A 26,796-nucleotide genomic window follows, 5' to 3' on the forward strand; every position below is an offset into this window, starting at 1 on the left:
CTATTCTGGCCTATGCAGACATTTGTAACATGTAAGTTAACTGGCGTTTGAAAACCAGACGATTTCATCTATTCCCACTGTTGAGGGTAGAAGAGTGACCGCCCCCCCCACCCCCGCCAAAATATATGGCCACATTCTAACCCTCAGAACTTGGGAGTGCAACCTGATCTGGAAAAGGGTTTTTGCAGATGTCGTAGTTAATTTAAAGATGCCGAGGTGGATTATCTTCGAGTATTCAGGTAGGTCCTAATTCCAATAAGTTCTTATCAGAGACTGAAGCCTGGAAGACATAGGAAGGAGGAGCAGGAACAGGTGAAGACAGGGAGAGACTGGCATGTGATGGCCACCAGCCAAGAACATGCAGAGCCACCAGAAGTTGGAAGAGGCCAGTGAGGACTTGCCCTAGACCCCTTAGGGCAGCGTGGCCCTGCTGATGCTCTGCTTTCAGACTCTAGCCTCCAAAACTGGGAGAGAATAGGCTTCTTGGAGAAGGAAATGGCAACCCACTCCAGTATTCTTGCCTAGAGAATCCCAGGGATGGGGGTGCCTAGTGGGCTGCCATCTATGGGGTCGCACAGAGTCGGACACGACTGAAGCAACTTAGCAGCAGCAGCAGCAGCTTGAAGTCACCAGTTTGTAGTACTTTGTTACAACAGCCCTGGCTGACTAATACACCCACCAAAATATAGATTTTAACTTTGCTTAAAAAAAACAAAAGCAAATGCAGTAGCAAAGATGGCAGGGAAGGAGTGATTTCGTTCATCTTCTCCATTTCCAAACACAGAGCAATTAGGGTAGCACTGCCAAACCTCACGGACAACATTTAGAACAAAACTGAACGACAGGCTGTGTGTATGCCTACATAGCATGCCGTGTGTAGGCAGAGACAAGCATTCCCCGCCCAGAAACCTGTATGATACCACCAAGTGTGAGAGGAGCAAGTGGACACAGCAAAGGGACTTCAACCCCCTCATAAAAATACCAACAGGAGCTCACCCCAAAGGGAGGGGCCCCCTGCTTTCAGACGGTGCCGCCTGGCAGGCCATGGGGCCCAGGGTCGGGTCAGGGAGTGTGGGGTTAGCCGAGCCCTGTGCTCAGCCAAATGACCTGAGGCCTCTTCAGGAAGGGGCCCTGAGTCCCACATCAGGAAGCGACCCCTGGAGGGGCATCCACACCACTGCCCCACCCGAGCACAATCACTGCCCAATGCGAGAGGCGACCTCCTGCCCCAGGTAAGGCTCCCTCATTCCCAGCAAAACTCTATGTTTGGGAAACTCATTTGACAAAAAATAATCTAGCTGGCTTTGCTATTCTGAAAGTGGTTTTAGGAAGTTAAAAGGAGGAAGCTTGAATTTTATCCCCCAGAACCATGGTTTTAAGACTGAACTTGGCCCCTGGGGGGAAAAAAAATTCAATGTCAAACTTGATGCAAACATGTGATCTCGTTCTTTTTGGGTCTGAGAAGCCAGGGGTGGGGGGTCAGGCCACCGTGGAAGTGACCCAGCTGTGGGGCGGTGAAGACAAGTGCACCCGGCAGTACTTGAACTGTGACTAGGAAAGCCACTATGCAATTATTCAATCCCTCCTTGGCCAGAACAGATGTTTTCTGTTTTGAAAGTGTATAAAACAAATCATCACTCCCTGCAAATGGCCTCAGGCCCAATTTCAGTTGGCACATTCCACAACTGAACACAAACCCCCATGATGGTGGAGGGGGCAGCGCCGGCAGGGCCACCCCGTGGGTCACTGGCCAGGCTGTGTGCTGAACCAGAGCCCCGGGGCTGAGCTGGAGCACACTCTATCCCTTGGGTAGGAAAAGGGGGTGTCTTTGTCTGGTACACACAAAGCCCTTGACTGCTAGCCAAGCCCAGCGTGGTGACCATCCTAGCAGAAAGGCAGAGGGGCTAACCTCCAGCCAGGTTGCAAATTGAAGAAAACACATTACAAAAGAAATCCAATTTAGTGTTCTTGTATGTCTATACTGTGGGCTTATTTCCCAATTCAGTAGAAATACCCTAGGTCTGAATGACCTTTCCGGTGGTCACCGCCGCCTAGCTCCTGTGGCCATCAAGCGTGCCAGCCTTGCCAGGGACACAGGGATCACGCCATTTTGTCCACTGTTCACCTCATGTCATATTCACCTTCCTCCAGACCTGGGGGCTCCCTTGTCAGCCAAGCTGCTCCCAGCCCTTGGAGAAGACTCCAGAAAGCAGAGCTAGAGGTGAAACACCTACCTAGGATCTCTTTTCCAGAGCCAAGTTTTTAAAATGAAAACTGGAAGTCAAAGAAATGAATTTCAAAAGCCTTAACGAGGCGGCCTTCTTGGTCATCTTGATCCCAAGTGCTCAATAAATGTTTTGTGAGTCAAATGAAAAATTCATTTGGCTAAATTAATCATCCTATTTTTGTATCTTGTTGGAACACCCAGACCAGTAGTTTTCATAATCCTAGCTGTGCATTATAACCACCTGGGGAACTATAAAACTTCTGATGCCACATCCTACACCAGTTAATAGATAACTTTGAGGGTGGGACCCAGGCATCACATTTTTAAAGCTCCCTGGGAAATTCCAATATGCAGCCATGTTTGGGAACCACTGATCTAAACCACTAAATACAAAAAAGAAAACCAAACTCCATCTCCAAACTAATCACACTCAAGTCACCAAAAGGTTATATCGATAGAAATAGAAAAAAGTCCAAACTCCCTGCTAGCTATAGCCACCAGTTATAGCTAAAGCCACTGCTCTGCAATTAATTATCCAATTTCAACCTCTATGCCTGTCTAGTAAGGAACATGTAACATGACCAAACAAAATGTACTTGCTGTAACAGAGTTACTCAACTTGGGTTGAAAATATGGTGTGAATGGTTACCCAAATTTGGCAATACAAGATAGCAATGTCATAAATGCCTACAAATCAGAAAATGTGAAAATAGATTCAATGATAAAAGAAATATAAGCACACCGGATTCAAGTCGACATGGTAATCCAAACTAGGCTAATAAAAATGTTGTTTGGCACAAGTTCTTAGAAAACTCTGCCCAAGCAAGAATGACGTTTAACTAGCGAAGCACTCAGACAGAGCCTTCCACAGTGCTCAGCAACACAGCGACCTGTCCCAGGGCAAAATGTGTCCTTTGTCCAACAGGCAACTCAATGTCCTCATTTCCAGACCACTGCCCACTTTGTCTGTGTTTATTCAACAAGAACTTAAGAGGAATCAACTTGGAGGTCTGGTCCAAATTAAATACACCACTATCAAAAGAAGGCCAGGGAAGACAAGGTTTCATCTCCCTGCCTCATTTTGTCCCAGAGACCCATTCATAGGCAGGCCTCTCTCGGGAGAATGAACCTCACTCCTCTTACCCTGGCCAAATCCCAAATCTGTATATCCAGCTGGAACCTTCTTCCCGCCCTAATGCTCACCACACTGTCCTGATCTCAAGTCTGGAATCAAAACCCGGGTCAGACTTCCCTACTCCTTCCCACCAATAGTTAATAACCCTGCCACCTAAGATTGCCTGAAGAGACCCCCAGCTTCTCCCCCAAGTCCCCCACCAGAGCCTCTCTGCACCACTCAAACTCACTGGTCAGGACAGCCCTCACTTACTTCAAATAGATTGCATGGTAATCCAAACTAGGCTAATAAAAATGTTGTTTGGCACAAGTTCTTAGAAAACTCTGCCCAAGCAAGAATGACGTTTAGCGACCACTGTCCACTGTTCACCTCATGTCATATTTACCTTCCTCACTTACTTCACCTTATTTCTTCAAATGTTAAAAAAGGAGATGACCCTTTACAGGGTCCCTATAAGGAGCCTGCACCAATGTTCAATCCCTCAAAATTAGGCACTGCCATTTAATCATTGATCCATAAGGTGGGCAGCCCTATGGACATAAGTTAAGTACATCAGCCATGTACTTACATCAGCCAAGCTTACTAGCCCAAACAGAAGAAGGAGTCCTGCCAATGAAATCCTATGACACTTGGTGCCCTGGCAAAAAGGCAGGGAAATATGCTCTGGTTAGATTTCCACTTCTTCAGCTTTAAGAGGCTAAGATACGGTAACCTCCTTAACTAAGCGAATTACATTAGAGAGGCTGGCCTCAGAAAATAAGCAATTGTCACACGTTCAGAAAAACTCTGGACTCTACCCCGTGACCCTGACTTGCACCTTTAAGTTTTTTCTGACTTCAAATACTTCGCCTAAGAAAATTCTGGACCTCAGGTGTGAGGGCTTTAAGCTACACAACACCCAGTCTCTGCCTCTGTGGGACCACCACCCTGCCACAACCCCACTAGTCCCCTCTGCATAATTAGGCTGCGTTCCTTTCTGCTCGCCCACATTTAAGCAGCACCTGGCTTATAAAAATTAGGACCGTCCCGCCCCCCAATTTTATTGTCTCCTAGGTCTCTCCCATGAAGCTCGAATAATTTAAGCTCCAAGAGGTTGTTAATTATTTCCATGGTTGCACCATGCCCAAGGGCTGAGGCCCCAAACCCAGCCTCCTTCCTTTCCACCTCCCACTCCCCCGACTCTGGAATTTCCAGAGCTCCCTGCCCTCCCTGATACTTGGTACCAGGAGCCCTCTGATCAACCTCCTCCACACACATCCAGGTCAGACAGCCCACCCCTACTCCCGCCTCCTCTTTTCAGACATCTGCACTCTCTCTGTGGGAGGATGGCCCTGAAGCTGTTGGCAGATCTGTTTGCAGCTCCCCACAAGAGGAAGCACAAAGGCAGAGAGAGAATCCCTTTCCCCCAAACCGGAGACTCTGATGTGTCAGAGAACCTAAGAGCCAGGCGTGGGTTGCACAGGTTACCAGCTTTCTGGTCTTCTTGATAGACCCCTAAAAGAGGAAGCAAAGGAAAAGGGACTCCGAATACAGTTGGAAATCAGTCGAGTATCTGCTTTAAAAGTCTTCCCAGGTATCCTCATCTTCACAGTGGTGTGTTCACAGGACCGTATGCTTTGGTTACAACTCAGAACTGTACGCTCGAGTTTACTCTATGTAAAATATATCATGTTTTAAAAAAATCTTCCAGAGTTACCAACCCCACTGGCATAACCACTCTGAGAACAACAAAATAGCATAAGCATTCCTCATGGGCCCCGTTCCACCCCAGCTGACAGCCTAAGGGTTCAAGAACAACATCCTTTGAACGCACACTGAGTATGCTAGATTTAAAAAAAAAAGAATATTGTGAGGCAGAAGCAACAAGGCCACATTACTGAAATTAAACGATAAACAGATGTCTTCATAGTTTATCAAAACACACTTAAATTTAAAATTATGTTTTTAAAAAATTTAATTTTAACAACAGGTCTGTGTATCAGAAGACTTCTCAGACATTCAAAAACCTAATTCATTTCCAGGGATTAAAGTGAAGGTCAAGCAGGTGCTTCCTCAGTCTGTCTTAGGTTCAACAACTTGGTCATATAGTCCCCGTTTATAACAGCTGCAGGATGATTAATCTCATCACACAAAACCCACGCCAACAGGAATGTTCAAAGCAGCATGACTCACAGTCAAAAAGTGAAAACACCCAACAGCCCATCAAGTTATAAATGAATAAGCAAAGTATGATACTATCTACTCCATGGACAATTATTTTGCCATGGAAGGAATGTGATATTGACATAAGCTACAACACATGCTAAGCGGAAGAGGCCAGGTACAAAGGACCACACATTGTATGATTCCATTTATATGAAATGGCCAGCAAAAGCAAATCCCTAGAGACAAAAAGCAAATTAGTGGCTGCCAGGCCTGGGATATAGGGATCTACAAGGAATGAACGGAGCGATGGCAAAGGGGCACAGGGTTTCTTTCTAGAGTGACAAGAATGTCCTAAAATTGTGGTTATGGTCGCACAACTTGGAATATAATAAAAACCACTGAACTTTAATTAAGCAACTGTATGAGTCATATCTCTCAGTAAAGTGGTCCAAAAACATTCAAACAAACAAACAGCACTTTTATACTCTCAGTTACGGGGGTGGGGGGGGGGATGTAATCAAAGCAACAAACTTCCAGAAGCTAGTTTCTACCCTTCGATCAACCATGAGACAGGCCCCAGAGACTTCCCTGGCGGTCCAGTGGTTAAGACTTCAAGCTTCCACTACAGGGAGTGCTGGATCAATCCCTGGTCAGGGAATGAAGATCCTGCAAGCCACTCAGCCAAAGGAGAAAAAAAAAAAAAACAGGCACCAGTCCAAAGGGGTCGCAAGGGGTGGTCTTCTGTACCCATCCCCACCAATCACCAGCCTCATCATTGAGCGTGTGCTTGAAGGGCGGCCTCACGTAGATGCTGTCTGAGGCCTTGGAGATGGTTTCCTGCCACTAACACATGTCTGCAGCCCTTGGCAGTGCCTTGGGTGCGATCACAGCATTGAAGCTAGTTATGGATACTGTATTGTTTATTTGAAAGCTGCTGGGAGAGTGGACCTGAAAAGTTCTCATCACAAGGGAAGTAATTTGTAACTACATGTGCTTACATATGTTAAGCAGACACTGGGCTATCATTTTGCAACATTTCCACTTATTGAATCATTACCTGAAATGTTATGTCAATTACAACTGCCTCAATAAAAATAAATAAATAAATCCCAGCATCAGGGTGGGGCTGCAGAATTCTGAAAGGGACAATGACATCAACACTTTGGGCATATTTTCAGAGCACAGTTTCTGATATGCACAGAGAAGAAAAACTAAATCAGGAAAAAATTAAGCCAAACGACCTATTGAAGTTGAATTGACAGCCATACAACACAGAAATAACACCCTAGCTCTTTTCATGCAAACGTATGTTAAGGAAAACCATATGGGACTGTTTACAGTACCAGCCACAATGACTATTTCTTAAAACTCACACTGTGGTGCACTCAGGATACTGTCAACACATTGCTAATTGCTTTGCCACCCGGCCTCCCCTTTCCCACCGCAGAAGCAGTGAAAAGGGCATTTCCCACAGTCATGTGGGCCCCCAACACCTACTGGGGAAGTGGCAGGAGCCTGGCTCTACTTTATTTTTTTTTTTTCCTGGCTCTACTTTCAAATAACAGCAACTTAGAAACAATCTCCTTAAGAAACTGGAGGAGGATTTAAAAAAGAGTAATCTATGAGACACAACTGTCATCCCTTTACACTCTGGAACCAGAACACTAATACCACCATAGTGTAGCTCTTCTTCCTGGTACGGCCATTTCCCTGAAGACTAGGAGACTTTTCAAAGTACAGCCACCACCCACAAGGCTCAGTGGGCAAAGGGAGGGGGGACTCTCCAGTCCTCACATCCTGACTTAGCCCACGTGGGAGGCTAAAACCAAGAGTTATAAAATGAAGCAAAGAAAAGGGAGACTAGGCAAAAGCCTGGCTTTCTTTTGGTGGGGGGGGGGAGCTGACACTTTTTGTTCGTGGCCACAAGGCGCTGAACATCAAGCCACTTGCCCTCTCCTGGGAGCCGCTGGAGAAACGCCATGACCCTGGCTTTCAGGGGCAAAAGAAGGCAACCGGCCCGGAGGTCCGTGGAGGAGACTAAAGGAAGATCACCAGGTCAGAGGACACGGAGAAGAGGTCACGGGCACAATAAACCCTCTCGCAGGGTCAGGCTCACCCTGACAGACAGGAAGGGGACATTCAAGGGAGCTAAAGCAGGCCCAGCAGCAACCCCAAAAGGACAAGCAGGTGCCAAGACGGGAAGGACAGGGTCTGAGGTTAGAGGACAGAAGACCTGAGGCGCCTGGCCCAGGACGACCGAGCTGCTCCTATGACACTTTAGTTCAATAATGCTGTCCACCGCGGGGCATGGAGAGGGGTCCAGCCACCACCTGCCACCTCCCCCAATCTCCCAGAGCGGCAGGGGGAGGGCACCCGACAGGCTGACCCAAGGAGGCACGGCCTTCGACTCCACTCCAAAGGAGAACAAGATTTCTTTCCCAGAGTAGAAAAGGTAGGATTTTTTTTTAAGTCCAGGAAGGATGAAATAAGTTTCACTGAAACAATATGAATATCCAGCTTTCTTCCCACTAACTTTAGGTGGGCAGGCTCTCTCCCAGCTCAGACCTATTATGAAAAACATGTATGTTGCTATAAAAAAATGCTACGGTTTCTGCCAGAGTTTTTATGCTAGGCTGCAAATCAACCATGAAATACGATTTCCAGAGATAAAGCAGTTTGGACTTTGTGAACTCGGATGTCAAAAATCACATTCATGTCAGAAATGCCCCGAGGCAGCCCAGGCACCCTCCTTTGCTCTGGCTTTGGCTAGGCCAGACTCAGCCAAGTCGACACCCAAGTCTGCCCACCTCAGAAGGGCCCAGGGGGTGCCTGCAAAGTGAATGCGGCTGGAGAATGGCACAGCAACAAAGACAGAGGGCACAGGGAGGGGCATGTGCTACGACAGATGGCAAGGCACCTGGGACCTGTACTTGCACATTTTCCAGACAGCTCTGAAGCTGGCTTAGATATCTAAAGGCAGCGGTGAGCAGGCTTGCTTTGTGAAGGGCCTCACAGAAATGACCACAGGCTTCGCAGGCTGAGTTGGGTCCTGTCACAAACGTTTGTATGCAACTGAATTACTGCCCTTTAAAAAGGCAGAGGGAACTCCCCGGTAGTCCAGTGGTTAGGACTAGGCATTTTCACTACCAAAGGCCTGGGTTCAGTCCCTGGTTTGGGAACTAAGATCCCATAAGCCTCTGCAGCATTGCTGGAAATTTAAAAAAAAAAAAAAAAAAAAAAACTAAAAAGGCAGAAATCATTCTTAGCTGGAGGACGGTACAAAAAGATGCCAGAAGGGCAGGATTTGGTCCAAGGGCCTTAGTTTGCTGACCCAAGTCTGAGATCTTTTCCAATTCTAAATTCTTAAACAACAAGCACAGGGATGCTCAGCTGTAATTCAACAAGCTGAATTTCCAGAAGTGACATTCTAGAATTCGAGACTGGAATAATCCAAGGAACATTTTCTACATTTAACTTAGCAACTTACTAAATATGGAAAAAAATAACAGCTAATAACCTGCATAACTAAGAACCCTGCATTTTAAGGAATACATAAAAGTTACATTAGTAACTAATAGGAATAGCCTCACACTAGAGAGTTAAGAATATTTTAAAGTATCAGCCTTCATTTTAAAGTCTCAACTCACGAAGCTATGCTCCCACTTCAAGGACTTGGAAAAAGCGAAGAAGAAACCCAAAGCAACCATGTTGACGTATGACAGAAACCAACACAATATTATCCTTCAGTTAAAAATAAATAAAAAACCCAAAGCAAGGAGAGGAAGGGAACAGGATAACAGCAGAAATCGATGAAACTGAAAGCAAAAAACCATAGAGAAATCAGTGAAGCAAAAAACTTTTTCTTTGCAAAGGTCAATAAAATTGACAAACTCTAGCAAGACTGATGAAAAAAAAAAAAAGATACAGATTACCAGTATTAGGAACCAAAGAACTATCATTCCAAATACTGCAAACACCAAAAGGATAATAAGGGAATCCTACAAACAACTGTATACACATAAATTTGACAATTTAAGGAAATGAACTAATTCCTCAAAAAACACAAACCACAACCCACCAGTATGAAACAGGTAATCTGAACAGCCCTATAACTTAGGAAATTGAACTTGAAATTTTAAAATTCCAAATAAAAGAAATCTTGAGGCCCAGATAGTTTCACTAGAGAATTCTACCACATATTTAAAGAATTAAACACCAATTCTACATAATCTCTTACAGAAAATAAAAAAGGAGAGAACACTTCCAAATTCATTTTATGAAGCCATTACCCTAACAGCAAAACAAGACAGTTAGCCCCAAAAGAGAAACCTACAGACCAGACCCCTCGTGAATAGAAACACAAAAATCTTTAACAAATTCTTTAAATCCTTAATTAATTTAGCAATACAGGAAAATTATTATGTACCATGACCAAATGTGATTTACCCCAGGTATACAAGTTCAATACTTTAAAAAAAATCAATCTGACATACCATATTAATAAATTAGGGAAGAAAATAAAAACACATGGTATTAATTGATGAGGAAAAGTATTTGATATACTTCAACACCCATTCAAAACAAAAGCTCCCAGAAAATAAGAACAGAGGGGCACGTCCACAACTTGATAAGGAGTTATCTACAAAAAAAACCTACAACCAGCATCATACTTAACGTTAATGGACAGAATGCTATCAGTAAGGAGACAAGAATGTCTGCTAAGTACTGAAAGTGCAGCCAGCTCAATAAGGCCAAGGCATCAAGATGTACTCACGGTGATAGAGCTAATAAGTTAAGTGGTAAAGCTAGGATCCAAACTCAAGCAACTGGGCTCCAAAGATCCAGTGCTTTTCATCTCAGCACAGTTTTGTCTCCTTCAGTTATATATAGGACGAGAATAAGCCATTTGTCTCACATACCAACACATCAACAGCGGTTACCTACTTGTCATAAGATCAGAGATCTGGGTTTTTCCCCATTTCCCTACACCCTGTAGGTAGTCTAAAATGAGCACATAACTTAAAACGAAAACACCTAAAAAGACAAATGTATAAACCAATACTTGAACAGCTTCTGCAGTTTCTTCAAGGAAAGCCATACCCTCTATGCAAAGAAAAATAATATGCATGCGAACTCTATTAACAATTTAACATCCACAAAATGGTTTCTTTTTAAATGACCTATCATATTCCAAACAGAAAAATTGGTGTTAAGCTCTTTTTCTCTCCGACCTAGACAGACCCCATTTAGAACATCAAACACTTGGACTGACAGGCCCACGACTTCCTACAACCCCAGAACTAACTGGGCCACTTAGCTACAGCATTAAACAGTTCAAAAATTCAGTGTTAAACCCCTACTGTTTTCCCAAGTGTGATCCACAGCACTGGTTCTAAGAAAAGGGGTCCCATAAGTCAGTCACAGGATGTAATACACAGCACGGTGACTATGCATTGGTGACTGTAGTTAACACCATACTGCATATTTGCAAGTTACTAAGAAGAGATGTTAAAGTTCTCACCAGAGGAAAAAATAATTTTCAAATTATGTATGGTGCCAGATGTTAACTAGACTTACTGCAGTGATCATTTTGCAATATGTACACATATCGAATTATGACGCTGTCCATTATGACACTGTGAATACAATACACCTCAATAAAAAAAGAGAAAGGGCCCCATGGTGAACCCAGTTTGAGATCTCTTCTAATATTTTCTAGAAATTCAGAATGCCCATTATCTTATCAGTACTGCTTGACCACTGTGATCTGCATTTGGTGTTAAATGTAACAGTAGCCTAGAAACTGCTCAGGAGTCTCACAGGAGAAATTTCCACTCCAAGGGAAAAGAGAGTCATGCAACAGAAACCCATGGAAGTGTTATCTTAAAAATCAAAATGTCTTCTTAAACTTCTGCTTTAGTAACTTAGAGTGGTCCTTTAAGCAGACCAACCTTCCAATCACATGCCAACCCTTTATTTTCTGCCTCTTTTTTTGCCAGCAAAACTTTCCTTATCTTTCAGTAAGTGAAATTCACACCTCTTTATAACTGATCATCTTTACCCACTGGCAGAATTTCAAAGTGCTCAGCGCTAAGTATTGCAGTTGGTGTGAAGTGTTTTATGTATCGCTTGACACTCTTCCAAATATTTTATTGGACATCCCACCCAACAACACAATGTGTGGGATTCTGGTATCATTGGTGCCTTTATGCAAAGGGTGAAATTAAGGTACATGGGAAACTACCCAGAGGGTCAAGTCAGCTCAGGATCCCAGAATATGCTACTGGATCTTACCAGCTCCTTTTGACTTTGCAACTTAGTGCATAAATATCTTTCATCACAAGTACAGCCACTAGTTCAGGGGCTCTTTCCAGACCATAAGCGACATCGTCAGTTTAACGAAATGCAAGCCCACCACAACTTAGGGCTGCAGAGTTGTCTTTTCCCGGGGTCTGGAAAAGCGCCTAGCTGTAAGGGTTTAAAAGAGCATTTGTGCAATGGTTTACATACTTGGTTTGCAGAATTCAATTGAGGAGGTTTCCCGACTTTTCAAAAGAACTGAGCCTGTAATTAAACTACCATGAAATGGTGGTTGGAGCCACAGCGCACACCAGCAGGTTTAGGTTACAACTGCAGTGAAATGGTGGATTAAAATGCCCAGAATATGTGTGACTCCAAAAACTAAACTCAATAATAGCTTTCTTGAACACGTTTCTAAACAGATGCTCAACCACAATCCAGTAACTTTCAAACTAATCCTTACCTGCCAAGGGTTACTATAACCACGGTGGTCTCAATTCAAATTACAAAGTCCATAATTACAAATCTTTCCATGGTCCCAAGTTCAATACCAAAAGCTCTAACTATTCAAAGTTTTGAGAGACCACAGCACTTCAGTCTACCTCCCAAGAAGGTAGGGAAGGCCTTCAAATAAAACCATTTGCATTATACAATTAAGAGGGACTTCCCTGGCAGGCCAATGCTTAAGACCCTGCACTTCCACTGCAGGGGGTGGGGGTTCGATCCCCGGTCAGGAAACTAAGACTCCACATGCTGCATATGGCAGACAAAAAAAAAAAATAGGAGACAAAGAACATTCCAAACTGCTAACTCCTCCACTGCAAAATGAAACCAGCTTTCCCCCACAAAAATAAAACAAAAAACCCACAAGACAAACCATCTACCAGTTGATTAAACTGGAAAACACTTTTTAAGAAACCATCACCTGCAGAGCTTCAGATTACTTGAAAAAAATACCTCTTGTTAGCTGGGGTGGGGATTATTCCTAATACCTGGATTATAGAGTCAATTTCTTAAACAGCTATCATCCTTTCCAAAGCATCTAAAACAACTAGAAAACTACCAAGTAAGAACTAGGTGAGGATTTTTGATATAAAGCAAAAGTATTAACAATTTTACCATATGCTACCTCTATAGGCTTAAAGATATGGGTATAGTTTCAGAACTGTACTTGAAAAAACCATTAAGGTTTACACAATTTTTAAATGGCAAGCTCACAAGATGAATTCCGAGCAATGTGCAATTATTCAGCCTGGGGTCAAACAGAGCACGATCAGAGAGCTCTTAAGAGTCTTGCAGAGTTGGGAGCGAAGAGCATGCCAAAGGTAGGCTGACTCCAAGGAGGGACCTCCCCAGGCAGACTAGAAAACATTTTCAAAGGCAATTAAGGTATGAGAGAATACCTACGTAACACAAAAAAATACCTTCCCTGGGGCTGCTGGAAAATTAATTCTAAGTCCAGGTGCTATGCGGAAGCACAAGGAGTGTGAGACTCAAGAGTATGTTGGGTGAGGATACAGAATGGGTAGAAATGGACCTTCACGGACCCTGCAAGTGCTGATAAGGAGTCTCAAGTCATTCTGTAGCATGATGAGTCATCACAGGAAGGCTTTGAAATGGGAAAGGGGGCAGGGATCTGTCGACTGAGCCCTTCCCCAACAAGGGAGACAAGTTGAGAGACTGTGTCCATGAACAGTAGCCAGGGAAAAGGTGAGCACGGAATTTGAGAGGGTAGCAGGTACAAGCCACAGGACTTAAAAGACGTGGATGGGCACGGTTTCTGGTACAAGGGGATTTTTGTTTTTAACGAGGATCCTATTACTGTGTGGTGTTTCTCATACTTAATCACCATCAGAAGTGCTGGGAGGAAAGCTGGTTAAAAATATAAATTCCAGGTACTAACCAGCCCTCAAAGACTGTGATTCATGTCAGTCTATCGTGGGGCCTGTGAATGCCTTTTTCCCACTCAGCAGCCGCCCCAAGTTTTATTGTTAAATCAGGGGTGTGGGTGTGGGTGGTGTCATGGTGGTGGATAAAGTGTAATGGGACAAAGATAATGATAATGCTTAAGGGGAAGGGAGAAAGCTTTTTCTACTCTTGAACAAAAGAACAAAAAAGCTAGATGCAATCAAAACTGACTTAAGTTTTATGCTTATAGCAATAGCTACTGAAAATACACAAAGATGATATGTTTCCACCAGAAAGCAGCTCAGTAAACACATACAAGAACAGGAGCTTGATGGAGAGATCGATGGTTCAGGAACTCAGGGAGGGAGGGTCACCTGAAGCCACAGGCTTTGCTGGGTAGGCAGCGCTAATCGACCTCAGTACAAACCTCAGGGGAAGGTAAGGCCCATCCTCCACCCCGCCCGCACCACGGAGACTTCCAAAAAAGACCAGGGAAATTTGGCTAATGATTTGCCTCCCAGATTCAGCACCACAGGTATGATGGCTTGTCAGTACTGTGTCAATGTTTAGCAACATCCTCGGCCTCCTGGATGCCGACAGCACCTGACCAAGCGGAGGGAACATAGTGATAAATTGGTGGAGGGTGCAGCAGGGGACATGGCCACTGAGAAGGCATCACAGTTGTGGAATGAACTAAAAGGCCTTGGAATCAGAGAGACAGGGCTGTGAATCGCAGATACCCCACTTAAGAGAAAAACTTCAATGTGCTTATGTGTTCACCTTTAAAATGGGGATAAGAGAACCCACCATATAGGGCTGTTGTGAGGATTACATAAAATAATGTCTTCTGAGCTTCAGGCAGTGCCTAGCCCAGGAGACAACTAGTAAACATTGGCTTTCATGTTTTCAAAAAGATGTTTTGAAGAAGCACGGACATTTGCTTACAGCTTTGGCCTCAGTGGAAGTGAAGTGGCTCAGTCATGTCCGACTCTTTGCGACCCCATGAACTGTAGCCTACCATGCTCCTCTGCCCATGGGATTTTCCAGGCAAGAATACTGGAGTGGGGTGCCATTTTCTTCTCCAGAGGATCAAACCCAGGTCTTCCGCATTGTAGGCAGACGCTTTACCGTCTGAGCTACCAGGGAAGTCCTAACCTCCTCCCAAAAGGAACAATATAGAGAAATGACAGTCCCAGTCCTCTCTCGAGCTCCTAGGATCTATGGGTTGATGGACTCCCAAAGGGCCACTGGACACAAATCAGAGGCACTGTGAACATAGATGAGAAAAATATATATCCTTATTTTCACTAATTGAAACTTAACATTTTATTCATTGCTGCTTGTAAAACCACACATTACCAACTACCTGGCCATTGTCACAACAGAAGCACAGTTTTTGTTTATCAAATAATAGCTGAAATACCTATTTTCATGGCTCTACTTCAAAATTATGGAAATTATGAGGCCCGAAGCTAGACTATGTTTTAATGCATTACTAAAGAAGCATATATTACTATTTACTATGCCACATATTAGAGGGTTTATTTTGAAGATGTTCTTTAAAAAAAAAAAGGGTTATTTTACACATTTAAAATTCTTATGCTGAGAAGCGTTCCACAGGCTTTCCCAATGAGGGTTAAAGGTGATACGATTTAAGAACCCCTACCCTACACCTTTTTTGGCTAAGCCCTTAATTCCCAGGGAGACTTATGTTGTTTTTGTGTTTGTTTTTGGCAGTAGCACCCGCTTGCAGGATGATCTCAGGCCCTAACCAGGGATTGAACCCAAGCCATGACAGTTGAAAGCCCAGAATCCTAACCATGAAGCCATCAGCGAACATCCATGTTCTTAATTTATTAAATAAGGTTTTTGTTATGAAACTAATTTGTTCATTTGAATGACACAAGTCACTTTGTTTCCCTACCTAAACTATAGATCAGTGGTCCAAAAGGCGGACCCAATAGCATTGGCCACATTTCTCCACTCCGGACCCATTCTCCACATTCTAGAGGTAAACGTGTGCCTGGTTTTCCTCTAGTGGACTTGAACTAGCTTTCCACCTTTAACATAACACCAATCAGGTATTGTATTTAACCAGTACTTCTCAAACATCTATAATGTATCAGAACCAACAGGTCTGCATCCACAGCCCAGGGATGAAATGGACATGAAAAAGAAGACTGCTACCTTGCCAGGGCAGGCAGAAGTCACACGCACCTCACTCTCCTCTATCTATAAAGCACACTTGCTGGCTGCCTGATGTAAACGAACCACGTGTCCTCCACCTGCCCAGAGATGCTTAAGCTGTACCGATGTGGGACATGTTTATTCTTGTTAGCCTCAGGCTGAGAAATCACAAAGTGTTTTCTGGGCTCAAGGGTCTTCACAGTCGAATACTTCACTTACAAGATCAAAGATGAGATTTTTTTTTTCCAGCAGAAATTAAAATTTCCTGAGTTACCTCATCAACCAGAACTAAACAGGCACAGCCAGGCCCAACCTATAATTGGCTGCAATGGCCCAGTGGCTGCTGGGCACTAGCTGGCTTGCAGCGGTAACTGTTATACAAAATCGCAACAAGGTAAAATAACTAAGTGGTTCAAGTTTAATTCCATTAAAATCACATCATGGAACTGGAGCAATAGGAAGAATTACTGACAAACGGGAAGAAGAACATGATTCCAGGCTCCACAGGCATTTGACTCACCCTTGAGTCACATCCAATACTCACATGCCAAGAGTAATGTCTTTTGACTCATTATTATCAATTAAAATAAATGTTTTTGGAGACCTCACAGGTGGTAGACTTCTCACCAAGTGCCCCTTATTGAGAACCAAAAACTTTGATCCTAGTTTAGCCAGATCCCTTTATTTTACAAGGGTGGATACCTAAGGACACCAAGAGTGACATGACTCCCCCCAAAATCAAGTGATGGGGGAATACAATAAGAATCAGGGTTTTCCTTCTCCCAAAACAGTTCTGCAGGGACTCAAGATCTAACATAGATGCATACTCACATGTCCCCTTAGTATCTCTTTTTCTTCACCTTGCCATCAAAACTTTTTCATCTTGAAGATTAACAATCTGGAAATTAAGAGTAACTGGCTGGGAATTCTCAATCTTTTTTTTTTTTTAATTTTCTCTGAACACAACTAAATTATTTAGATACTACTTCCCCACCTCACCAACTTCGAACCTGCCAGCTTCTTTCTCCTGCTCCCTTCCAAACTGCAGGTCCAGAGTTCTCTCTCCCTCTCTAGCCAGTGACTGCCCCAAATGTACAAGTTCTCTAGTTTTTCCTCTGGCTTCTACAAAGGAACACAGAAGGCCATTGGGAACGGCCTGAATTAAGCTGAAAAGTGTTTAAGGCTTCAAGCAAGGGCACTTAGATTGAGGGAAGTGCCAAATCTTCCAGCCTCATCATTACCCTCCTGACAGCCTAGAAAACCCACGTTCAATGAGAAAAGGTGAGTGTTCATACATGCTTGTCACCAAAAACTCAACTTATAAGCTGAGTGATCTTGAACCACTATTTCTTCCCCAAGCCTCACTCTCCTCACCTCTAAGTTGTGTATGCTAGAAGCTTCACTAAGCCCTAAAGCTAGCAGGCTAATCACTCAACAAAACCTTTTTAGCTATCTGCAATCACCATTTCATCTCCTGATTCTCCCCAGGCATCTCCAGCCCCACACCAGAAAGGAGCGAACTAAGAAATGCTTTTTTCTCCTTCTCACTTCCCCACCACCCAAATAACCTGATACTACTTAACAACCTTGCAGTGTTTTACAGAAACTCCACTGAAGAGTCCGGAGCAGGGGAGCCCTACGAAGTGTGCACTGTCCTCCATTGTTACCACAAGGCTCAGAAAGGTTGAGAAAGTCACAACCAGAGCCAGTCAAGACACGACGCAAACGTAGGTCTTCCTTCTGTCCCTAAAGTCTTACTTTTTCCCTCTCATCTTATGCCTTTGGAAAACGTTTACATAGGAAGAATGCTGAGTGAGTACTCAGAAGTTAAAAACGGGGGGGGGGGGGCTTGGGCTGGAGGAGAGAAAGTGTGAAAGTAATGCTTGTAACAGTAACAGAAAAGGTGGCTCTAGCCAATAAGGAGGAAGACAGTGAAAAAGCAAGACCTGGGTGAGACCTCCAAGTGGGGTGGACAGGAAGCGCAGATTCAAGTCTGCGGCACTCACAGGTTTAAAAGCCACCAGAAAAAAGACCAGCAGTCCTACCCCTCCCCCCCACCCCGTGTTAGAAGCACCAGGAAAAGGCGTGCAGAATACCCTTCGTCTCCACGATTCCTGCAGTCGGTCCGGACTTTCCCAGCCCTCTGTTCTGAACCGCTCGCGGTCTACGAAGCCTCCCTGATCCCGAGACTTAACAGTTCCCGCGCTCGGACCTCAACCCCCTCTCCCCGCCCAATAATAATATAATCATCGTTTCCTTTTCCCCTGCCCCGTTCCTTTCCGGGGGAATCTGTCTCCTATGCAGTTGTCTGAGAATTCTGCGAGCGCGGCGCGGTCCTGCCCCAGGCCGGCTCCCACGAGGGGAGCCCCCGCCCCCGGGGAATTTACCCGCCTCAGGGAACTGGGAACGGGGAACGGGGAACAGCCCGTTCCCCCCCCACACCGGAGTCTTCCTCTCGCGCGGGGGACGCGAGGGGACCCCCACGAGGCCGGCCGATCCCTCGTGGGACGCGGGTGGACGACCCGGGCCCCGGAAGGCGGCTCGGTCCGAGTCGAGGAGGGAGCCGGCGCGGCCCCTCCGGGCCCCGCGCTCCCGCCGGGACCGAGCGCGGCGGGAGGAGGAGCGCGGCCTCCGCGCGGGCGCCGGTGCACGCGGCAGCCGGGGAGACGCCCGCGCCGGAGCCGGGGCCGCGCGGCCGTCCGCATTGTTCCGCCCGCGGCGCGCGCCCCGCCCGGCCCCGCCGGCCCCAGCTCGCTCGGTGGCGGGAGCGACAGGGCAGGTGGCGGGCGCGCGCCCTCACCTTTGGCGCCGAGCTTGAAGTCGAGGGTGCTGTGCCGTGCTGCTGCCATAGTGAGGCGAGGCCCTGGGCCATGCCTGGGGGAGACGGCCGGGGAGACTGGGGGGGCCGCGCGGCGTGTCAGGCTGCGGCCGGCGGGGAGTGCGCCGTGCCGGGGAGGCCGAGGGTAGGAGGAGGGAGGGGCCGCCGGGAGCCACCCGGGGCCCCGGGGGCGGGGTCGGGCCCGCCTCTGGGAGGGAAGAAGAGGACGACCGCAGCCCGGGACTCGGAGCGCAGGGTGTGAGGCCGCGCGAAGGCAATGGTGGAAACGTGGGCGCCGTGCTCCCCGGCGTGCGTCACCAATGGCCGCGCCCCGCGCGGAGGATCGGGCGGGCGCTCCTGCCATCCGTTAGGTCACCTTAGGTTTAAACCGCGCAGCACGACTTCCGGGGGGCCCACCCCCCGCACTTCCCCCAGACCGGCCCCCAAGCCCAGGCCCCTCTGATTTCCTGGCCAAGCCAAGAAAATGAAATGCTTGGATCCACCCTGGAGTCTAAAAGCACTGCCGCCTTTTTCTTAACTCTTCAAATGCTACAATTTAATCCATTAGAATTGTCAGTTCCATTATCATCAGCCGGGGCCGGCTCTGCGTTTCAGCACCGAATAGAAAGCTCTTGGGTATTACATGTTAGTTACCTACGTTTTTTGTGAAAAATGGGCACCGGGAAGAAGCAAGTGAGAGGCAAACGTGGTTAATGTTAATTTGAGAAATTACAGCTTCTAGAGTTGCTCGTCCATCACTGATGGCTGGCTCTGTTCATGGCAGTGAACCTTTCTGCTGCGGGCTTCTCTATGACTTCGGGGCTCTGGCTGGTATTCAACAAGATGTGCAAAGGAGAGGATATCAGTATCTGGGCACTAAAGCCTTCTTGATGACACTATCACTGGGCAAAGGCCTCCATCATCACATCAGTCCTAAGTGCCTCTCGCTGCGTTCCCAAGTTCCTCAGGAATTGCTGAAATGGCCGGACAAAGCCTAGATCAGTGAACTCTACCTCCTTGTTACAAGCACAGGGCGAACCTAGATATTAAACTCTTCTCTTCTGCAAACACTCCCTATTGGCTATTTTGCCAAGTCCTTCACCTTTCGTCAAGAACTGGGCCAATTTCTTCATCAGTGGCCTTCGATAGACCATCCTGTTAAGAACTGGATCTGCTTTCAGCCCCCACATTGATTTCCTCCTGCCCAGGCCACCTGTTTGTTGCCCTGAACGGTTTGCTTTCTTCTGTGGATCCCAGGGTCCTCAATTTCAGTAGCTATTCTGCTATCTTGGCCTTCAGTCTCTCATCTTCAGACTGCCGCTCCTGTTTGCTTCCTGGAATGTTCTCCAGTTCTGGCCATTCCTCTGGAGTTAGGGCCCTGGGAACCCAGTTGTCCTTGTCTGCCATGTTGCAGGGGCAACAGGGCTCTGACAGGCCTCCTCAGGCTCAGAAGGGTCCTGTACTTGGTTTAACTTTCTGCTCTCACTGTCTTGAAATTGTTAATAAATCTTGAACGAGGGGCCCCTTGTTTTCATTTTGCACTGGGCCTACAAATTATGTAGCCAGTCCTGCTTAACAGCTTTTGTCTTGGCAGGACAGCTGACAGCGGCCGGAGCTAGTGCCGGGCCTTGACTCTGCAGGTGCAAAACAGACAGAGAGGAAAATCAAGACACTCGGCCATTAACTCATCAGATAACCACAACAAAAGCGGAGTTTAACAGAAATGCTTCATAATGTTAGCATAGCATCAGGGATAAATGGGCCTTGAAATGGAGCCAGCATTGGTGGGGTAATTTTCAGCATGTTTACAATGGCTGTATCACCTACCAATGACAGGATCCTGGCAAGATTGTTAAAGGTAGGACATGGACAGGAATCAAAGGCTTGAGGCCTTTTTAAATAACTCCAACTGGGCTGTGAGTACCTATCTGGATTCTGGAAGGTGTTCTGCTTGCCTGGGTTTTATAATCTAGGCCCTTCGCTTCAAGGCCTGTTAGAGGATGAATAATCACTTTGTTTGTGGGAACTGTTTGTATTAGAGTTGATTGATGTCTTCTGTGCAACTGTGGTCACATCAGAGAATTCAGCAACTTATCCTGCAACAAAAAAAGCAGAAGAAGGACTTCCATGGTGGTCCAGTGGCTGGGGTGTGGGATCTAGTTCCCCAGTGCAGGGGACCTGGGTTCCCCGCATTGGAGAACTAGATCCCACATGCCATGACTAAAGAGCCCACATACTGCAACAATCTGACCCAGTACAGCCATTTTAAATAAATAAATTTTTAAAAAGCAGAAGAGACTTACCCAACTCCAGCCTGCATTTTCGAAGCAACTTCCTCATCATCAACAAAATCTTGGCAATGGTAAAAATGTAGACATCAGGGATTAATGTCCTCTTGACTGCCCTCATCTATTCTTGGCCCAAAGGAGTCCTGAGACAGAGAAAAGCAACGCCTGGTATCTGACAAAAGCTGGCCAGGCACTCTCCTGTTGAACACAAACAATTCCCCAGAACTCCAACATCAGACAAGGCCACTCTGAGTTCAAGATGGGACTGAACCAAAACAGGACCACTCCGGAATCTTGTGAGAACACGGAGCAGGAACTTGTCCAAACCACCAAAATCACCCAACGTCCCTGGGTCCTGGCTCCTTGAGCGACTTTGGCTTCTTCACCAATCCCAGCCTTAGTCTGGTCTTCCCCCTTCTCTGTAAAGTTACTAAGACACCCCATCAGGACTCAACCCTGCTTCCTGACAGCACCCAATCCAGAGCAATGCCCAGCTTCCTTCAGCGTTCCCCAGAGAACTCAAGCCAGGCCCCACCGCTACATGTGGTCCTCCCTGAACCCTCTCTCTGTGCTGCCCCGTGGATCCCCACGCTGCAGGGCTCTTCCACCCCAGGTGTTGCTACGGGGTGGGGTGGGGTGGGGAGGAGGCCCAGTGGTAGTGGGTGGAAGATCATGACAATAAGATTAAGTCAGTACTTAGAGGAGAAAAACTGCAGGTGACCCTCTTAGCAAAATGCTACCTACTGTGAGACACTTCTCTCATCCAAAACTCATGTTGCAGGGGTCCATCTGCTTATTGGCAATCATGCCAACTTGCACATCTGCAACAGTTTTTAAAACCTCAGAAGAACCACATTATCCTGCACAGTTAATAATAGTAACTACCTTCTGGGAAGAAGAAAATCGAAAACAGAAAAGAACTGTGTTAAAAAGGAGAAGGCAATGGTGGTGGCAGGGAAGTGGGGGTGCTGACTGGACACCTCCTCGGGCTATAAGAACCCAGAGGCCACCTATTGGGCTACAGTCCAAACCTGCCTTGTGAAGAGAGGTAGGGGACCGGCAGGGAGCGCTACCCAGTAGCCCTTTGTTTTACTGTTTTGTTTTTTGCTTTTTCACCAGTTCACTTGGGACCCTTGGAGACATTCTGCCTCCCTCCCTCCTGTGTACAGCTGTGGTGAAATCACTTCCTTTCTTAAAAATAAAAAAAGAAGAACTGGCCTTAGCTGTTAGGGTTACAATGGCTGACAGAAATCTGGATCACTCCCCCACCATTTCTCAGATGAATGTGGGCCTCGCCTAGCTAGTTAAACATTATTTAAATTTCTGATTAAAGAGTATATGTCCGAGAGGGGCCTGGAATCCTTGATACAATGATTCTCAACTTGGCTGTACACTGGAATCACCTAGGGGACTTTAGAAGCTCTTGCTGCTCCCTGAGCCTGCAGCTCAGGCATTGGGTTATTAAAATAAATAAATAAAAACCCAGGAGATTCCAATGTAAAGTGAAGTGTGACACTGCCAGATCCCAAAGCATTGTGAACCCCAATAGATAAACCCACAAGGATGGCTCTGATACAAGTAAATAAAGACATTCAAAAGCCAGAAAATAGCAAGTGTTGACAAGGATGTGGAGGAATTGCTGGTGGGAGTGTAAAATGGCAGAGTCATTGTGGAAGACAGTTGGGCGATTTCTCAAAACGCTACACATACAGTTACCATGCAACCCAGCAATTCCACTCTTGGTATATATACCTAAGAGAATGGAAAAACAGGTGTTCAAACAGAAACTTGTACACGAGTGTTTACAGCAGCACCGTTTACAATAGCCAAAAGGTGGAAACGACCCAATTTCCATCAACAGATGAATGGATAAACAAAATACTATTCAGCCATACAAAAGGAATGAAGTACTGATAAATGGCACAACACAAATGAACCTTGAAAACATTATGCTAAGTGGAAGGTGCCAGTCACAAAAGGACAAACACTGTATGATTCCACTTGAGGTGTCCAGAGTAGGTAAATCCATACAGACAGAAACAGGGCTAGAGCTTGCCAAGGGCTGGGGGAAGGAGGGAAGAGAGGTGCCTGTTTAATGGGTGTGGGATTTCCTTTGGCAGGGGATGAAAATGTCTTGCAATTACATACAAGTGCCCAAATTGTAAGTGTACTAAATGCCAGGGAGTTTTTCACTGTAAAATGGCTAATTCCATGTTATATACATTTTACTTCAATTAAAAAAAAAAAGACTAAACCAAATTTGTAAGGTAAAGCTCTATAGAAATTTTTATTAAGTGAACTACATCACCCATAGCAAATTTTAAGTAAATGCCTGATGGAGTGGACTTGAAGTGAGAAAGTGAAGTGTTTGCAAAATGGAGCAGAATTGAAGGCTGCTGTGAAACCAGCCTCACGGTTGTGATTTTCCCAGAGAAGAGCATCCTTCGGCTTCAAATGCTGTTATTGAATCTTTACAACAGCCCTAAGAGGTGGGTACAATTATCCCCATTTTACTGATGGGTTAACTGAGGCACAAAGAGGTTATGTAGCTATAAGTGCTGGGCCCAAGACTCGAACCCAGGCAGGTGGCTCCAGAGTCTGGCTATTCACCCCTTCATGGTGCTGCCTCTGATCATCCTGCCGGTTGTCTCAAAGCATCCCCATTTTTCTTACAACTCCCCAAAGCTGAGGGACATAAGTCTGCCCACCTCCCACCAGCAGACGCTCCCTCTCCATTAGAGAGTATGCGATTGGAGAAGGTGTCCTGTCTCCCTCCTCTCTGGAGCCATCGCCTATCTCTACAACACAATTTCTGGGATGAATTCCTACCAAACCTCCTACCAGCTGTGTGACAGTGGACAGGTTCATCAACCTCTCTATGCCTCCTTTTCCCCTCTACCACCCCACAGCGTTACTCCAGTTTGAGAAAGCCTGACTTAGACGGAAAATTGGAAGCCTGAGGCGCCATCGCTCAGCCTGGAGAAGACACATAGGGCCAAACTTTTTAAAGAGAACCTCCTTGAGACTCTTTACAAAGTGCTCATTGCTGCAAGTGAAATGCTATCCAGGGACTTCCCTGGTGGTCCAGCTGTTAAGATTCTGCGTTTCCACTGAAGGAGGCACAGGTTCAACCCATGGTCAGGGAACTAAGATCCTGCATGCCTTGCTGGTGTAGCCATAAATAAATAAACACTTAAATTGCCATCTGGAAAAAAAAAAAGAAAAGAAATGCTGTCCAACCCATCCCATTTCCTCCTTTCCTCTCATTTCCAGCAAAGAATGACGCCTTATGGGGAGGGGAGACTAAACTGTTGTAAGGCATTACCTAAGTGCCGATGCTCAAATAATGACACAATCAAAATTGTTACCAAGAAAATAATAGAACATGTTTTGGTCCCAAAAGTAATGCCCTGGCTTCTCATCTGAATGCAGCATTCACTACAGCTATACTCAGTGCCTGCTTAATTGCTCAGTTGTGTCCGACTCTTTGCAACACCATGGACTGTAGCCTGCCAGGCTCCTCTGTCCATGGGATTTCCCAGGCAAGAATGCTGGAGTGGGTTGCCATTTCCTACTCCACACAGCTATATTCAAAGATGTATCTAAATTCTCAACTGTTAGCACTAGTTACATATATATAATACATTTCTGTTGTAAAACAACTATACTTCAATAAAAAAATTGTGACAAACAATAGATACATACTTTCTATCATATTGATTCCTTGCTTCCTCTGTCTCTAGGGAGGTAGCTTGCAGAATTGTTAGGATCAAAGCCTTTGTCAACCACCCTGGATCCTAGTTTTGATTCTTCCATTTGCTTGCAGGTGACCTATGGCAAATGATCTAATCTTTCTAAGTTTCTTCAACTATGAAGGAGGTATCGCAACAGCGTCTCTTTCACATGATTGTTCTGAGGATTAAACAAATTAGTAGAAGTATACTAGCACTTTAACAGTGCCTGGCACATAGAACACCCCATGCAATGATCAGTTATTAGTGAGTTAAGACTAGTGTTTAATTGGTAGTTTCCTTTGCCCCAGTCCAAATGGTGAGTACCTGGGAGTTTAGAGGGCAATTCCCATTTCAGTTACCATTTCCCTAGAGGAGCGGTAAAAAATTTGCAAAGCTCACAGAGGGTCCACTTATCTTACATGTATTTGCTACAACTCAGCAGTCAGAGATAGTCCCAGAAGCTGACTGCATTGGGATTGGACATAAGCCACCATTTTGCAGCACCATGCCCTTTCATCTGCTGGGCGTTTGAGTCTTTGTCCTCACCTGAAACACCTCCTTTCTCCAGTGGAAAAGCCCACACATGAGCATTCAAGGGCCAGCTCAAATGCCACCCCTGATCCAGGCAGAGCCGATTGCTCGTTTGCTTGTTCACCTGTGTTCCCACAGCTCATTGGTCAGCTCTCTAGTGAAGAACTTTCCAGCTTGCATTAGTGGCAGCATGCTAGTGCTCCTCCAACTAGGCCTGTGTTTCTCTCCAGCCATCACTTCTCAAATGAGACAACAATCCAGAAAAAGCACAGCCCAAGTTTACATGCTTGTTAGTGAGATGAAGGCTCAGGGACAGGACTGTAAACAGATAGGATAGGGGGTCCCCAGAGAAAGAGAACCAGGCATGGCTTTCTTGAAAGGGGAGAAGTCATTTTTGGCCAAAGCCAGTTTGTGATCTAAGCCTGGCCACAATGCTTGCCCTTGAACAAGCCTCAGTAATTGACGATTGCAAGGGAAGTGAGGGGATGCAGGAACAAAGGAAAATCAGGCAAGAAACAATAGCTCAGCAGTAAAACAGAGTCCCAGTTCCTCCTTAAGGGATATACACAACAATCTGCAACATTATCTTTGAGTTCTGTGGGAACTAAGGCCCGCAGCCAGGTGGAGGATGGAATGAGGATGTTGACCTTTTCTGATCCTTAAGACTTCAGTCACCTAAAGCTTGTCAACCCTTGCCCCAGTGGTATGCTGAATTCTCTGCCCAATTCACAAATATGCATGTACCCTTAGTTTAAAACTTCCCCAGTTTGGTCTTTGGGGAGATACTGCTTTGGGAAAGATCCCCGGTGGGTGTTCTCCTTACTTGCTGCAAGTAATGACTCCTTCCTCCTCCTAATCGATCTCTGGCTTGGTTGTGTCTTTTGACTTGACACCCACCAAGAGATGAACTTAGTTTTCGGGTAACAGGACTCTGGTGCCCCAGTTCCCAGGCCAGGGTTCTTTTCTTTAAACTCCATTGTCCTTGTGTGCAGCTTTCATTATTGAATGTCGACTATGGACCATAGTATTTGTCAAGTACTGTAGGTTCTTTCTCATTCAAGTTTGGATCGCTCAGTCGTGTCCGAATTTTTGCAACCCCATGGACTGTAGCCCGCCAGGCTCCTCTGTCCATAGGATTCTCCAGGCAAGAATACTGGAGCAGGTTGCCATTCCCTTCTCCAGGGGATCTTCCCAACCCAGGGATCAAACTCAGGTCTCCTGTACTGCAGGCAGATTCTTTATCATCTGAGCTACCAGGGAAGCATATGTCATTTCTAATCTTTGCAACCCAACAAGGTTTATCCCCTGTTTAAAGACAGAGACATTGGGACTTCCCTGGTGATCCAGTGGTTAAGACTCTGTGCTTCCACTGCAACGGGTATGGATTTGATCCTTGGCTAGGAAAGTTTCACATTCCCTGTGGTATGGCCAATACATAAATAAATAAAAGGGATTGTTATTAAAATATAAAAATGGAAAATAAAGGCAGACACTGAGGCCAAGTGCATGGAGTCAGTCTGACT

The 26,796-nt window shown here is 45.8% G+C and overlaps 1 protein-coding gene across 1 annotated transcript in view; it reads right to left on the reverse strand.

Moving 5' to 3' along the window:
- SMS (spermine synthase) overlaps positions 1-18,824 on the reverse strand; it is a 48,706-nt gene extending 29,882 nt beyond the window's left edge. The window contains exon 1 of the mRNA XM_068962481.1: positions 18,703-18,824. Coding sequence (XP_068818582.1) covers positions 18,703-18,751 — 49 coding nt within the window. The 5' untranslated portion in view covers positions 18,752-18,824. The remainder of the gene's footprint in view (positions 1-18,702) is intronic.
- Between the last annotated feature and the right edge of the window lie 7,972 nt (positions 18,825-26,796).

Source organism: Capricornis sumatraensis, chromosome X, assembly GCF_032405125.1.
Source record: "Capricornis sumatraensis isolate serow.1 chromosome X, serow.2, whole genome shotgun sequence".
NCBI lineage: Eukaryota > Metazoa > Chordata > Mammalia > Artiodactyla > Bovidae > Capricornis > Capricornis sumatraensis.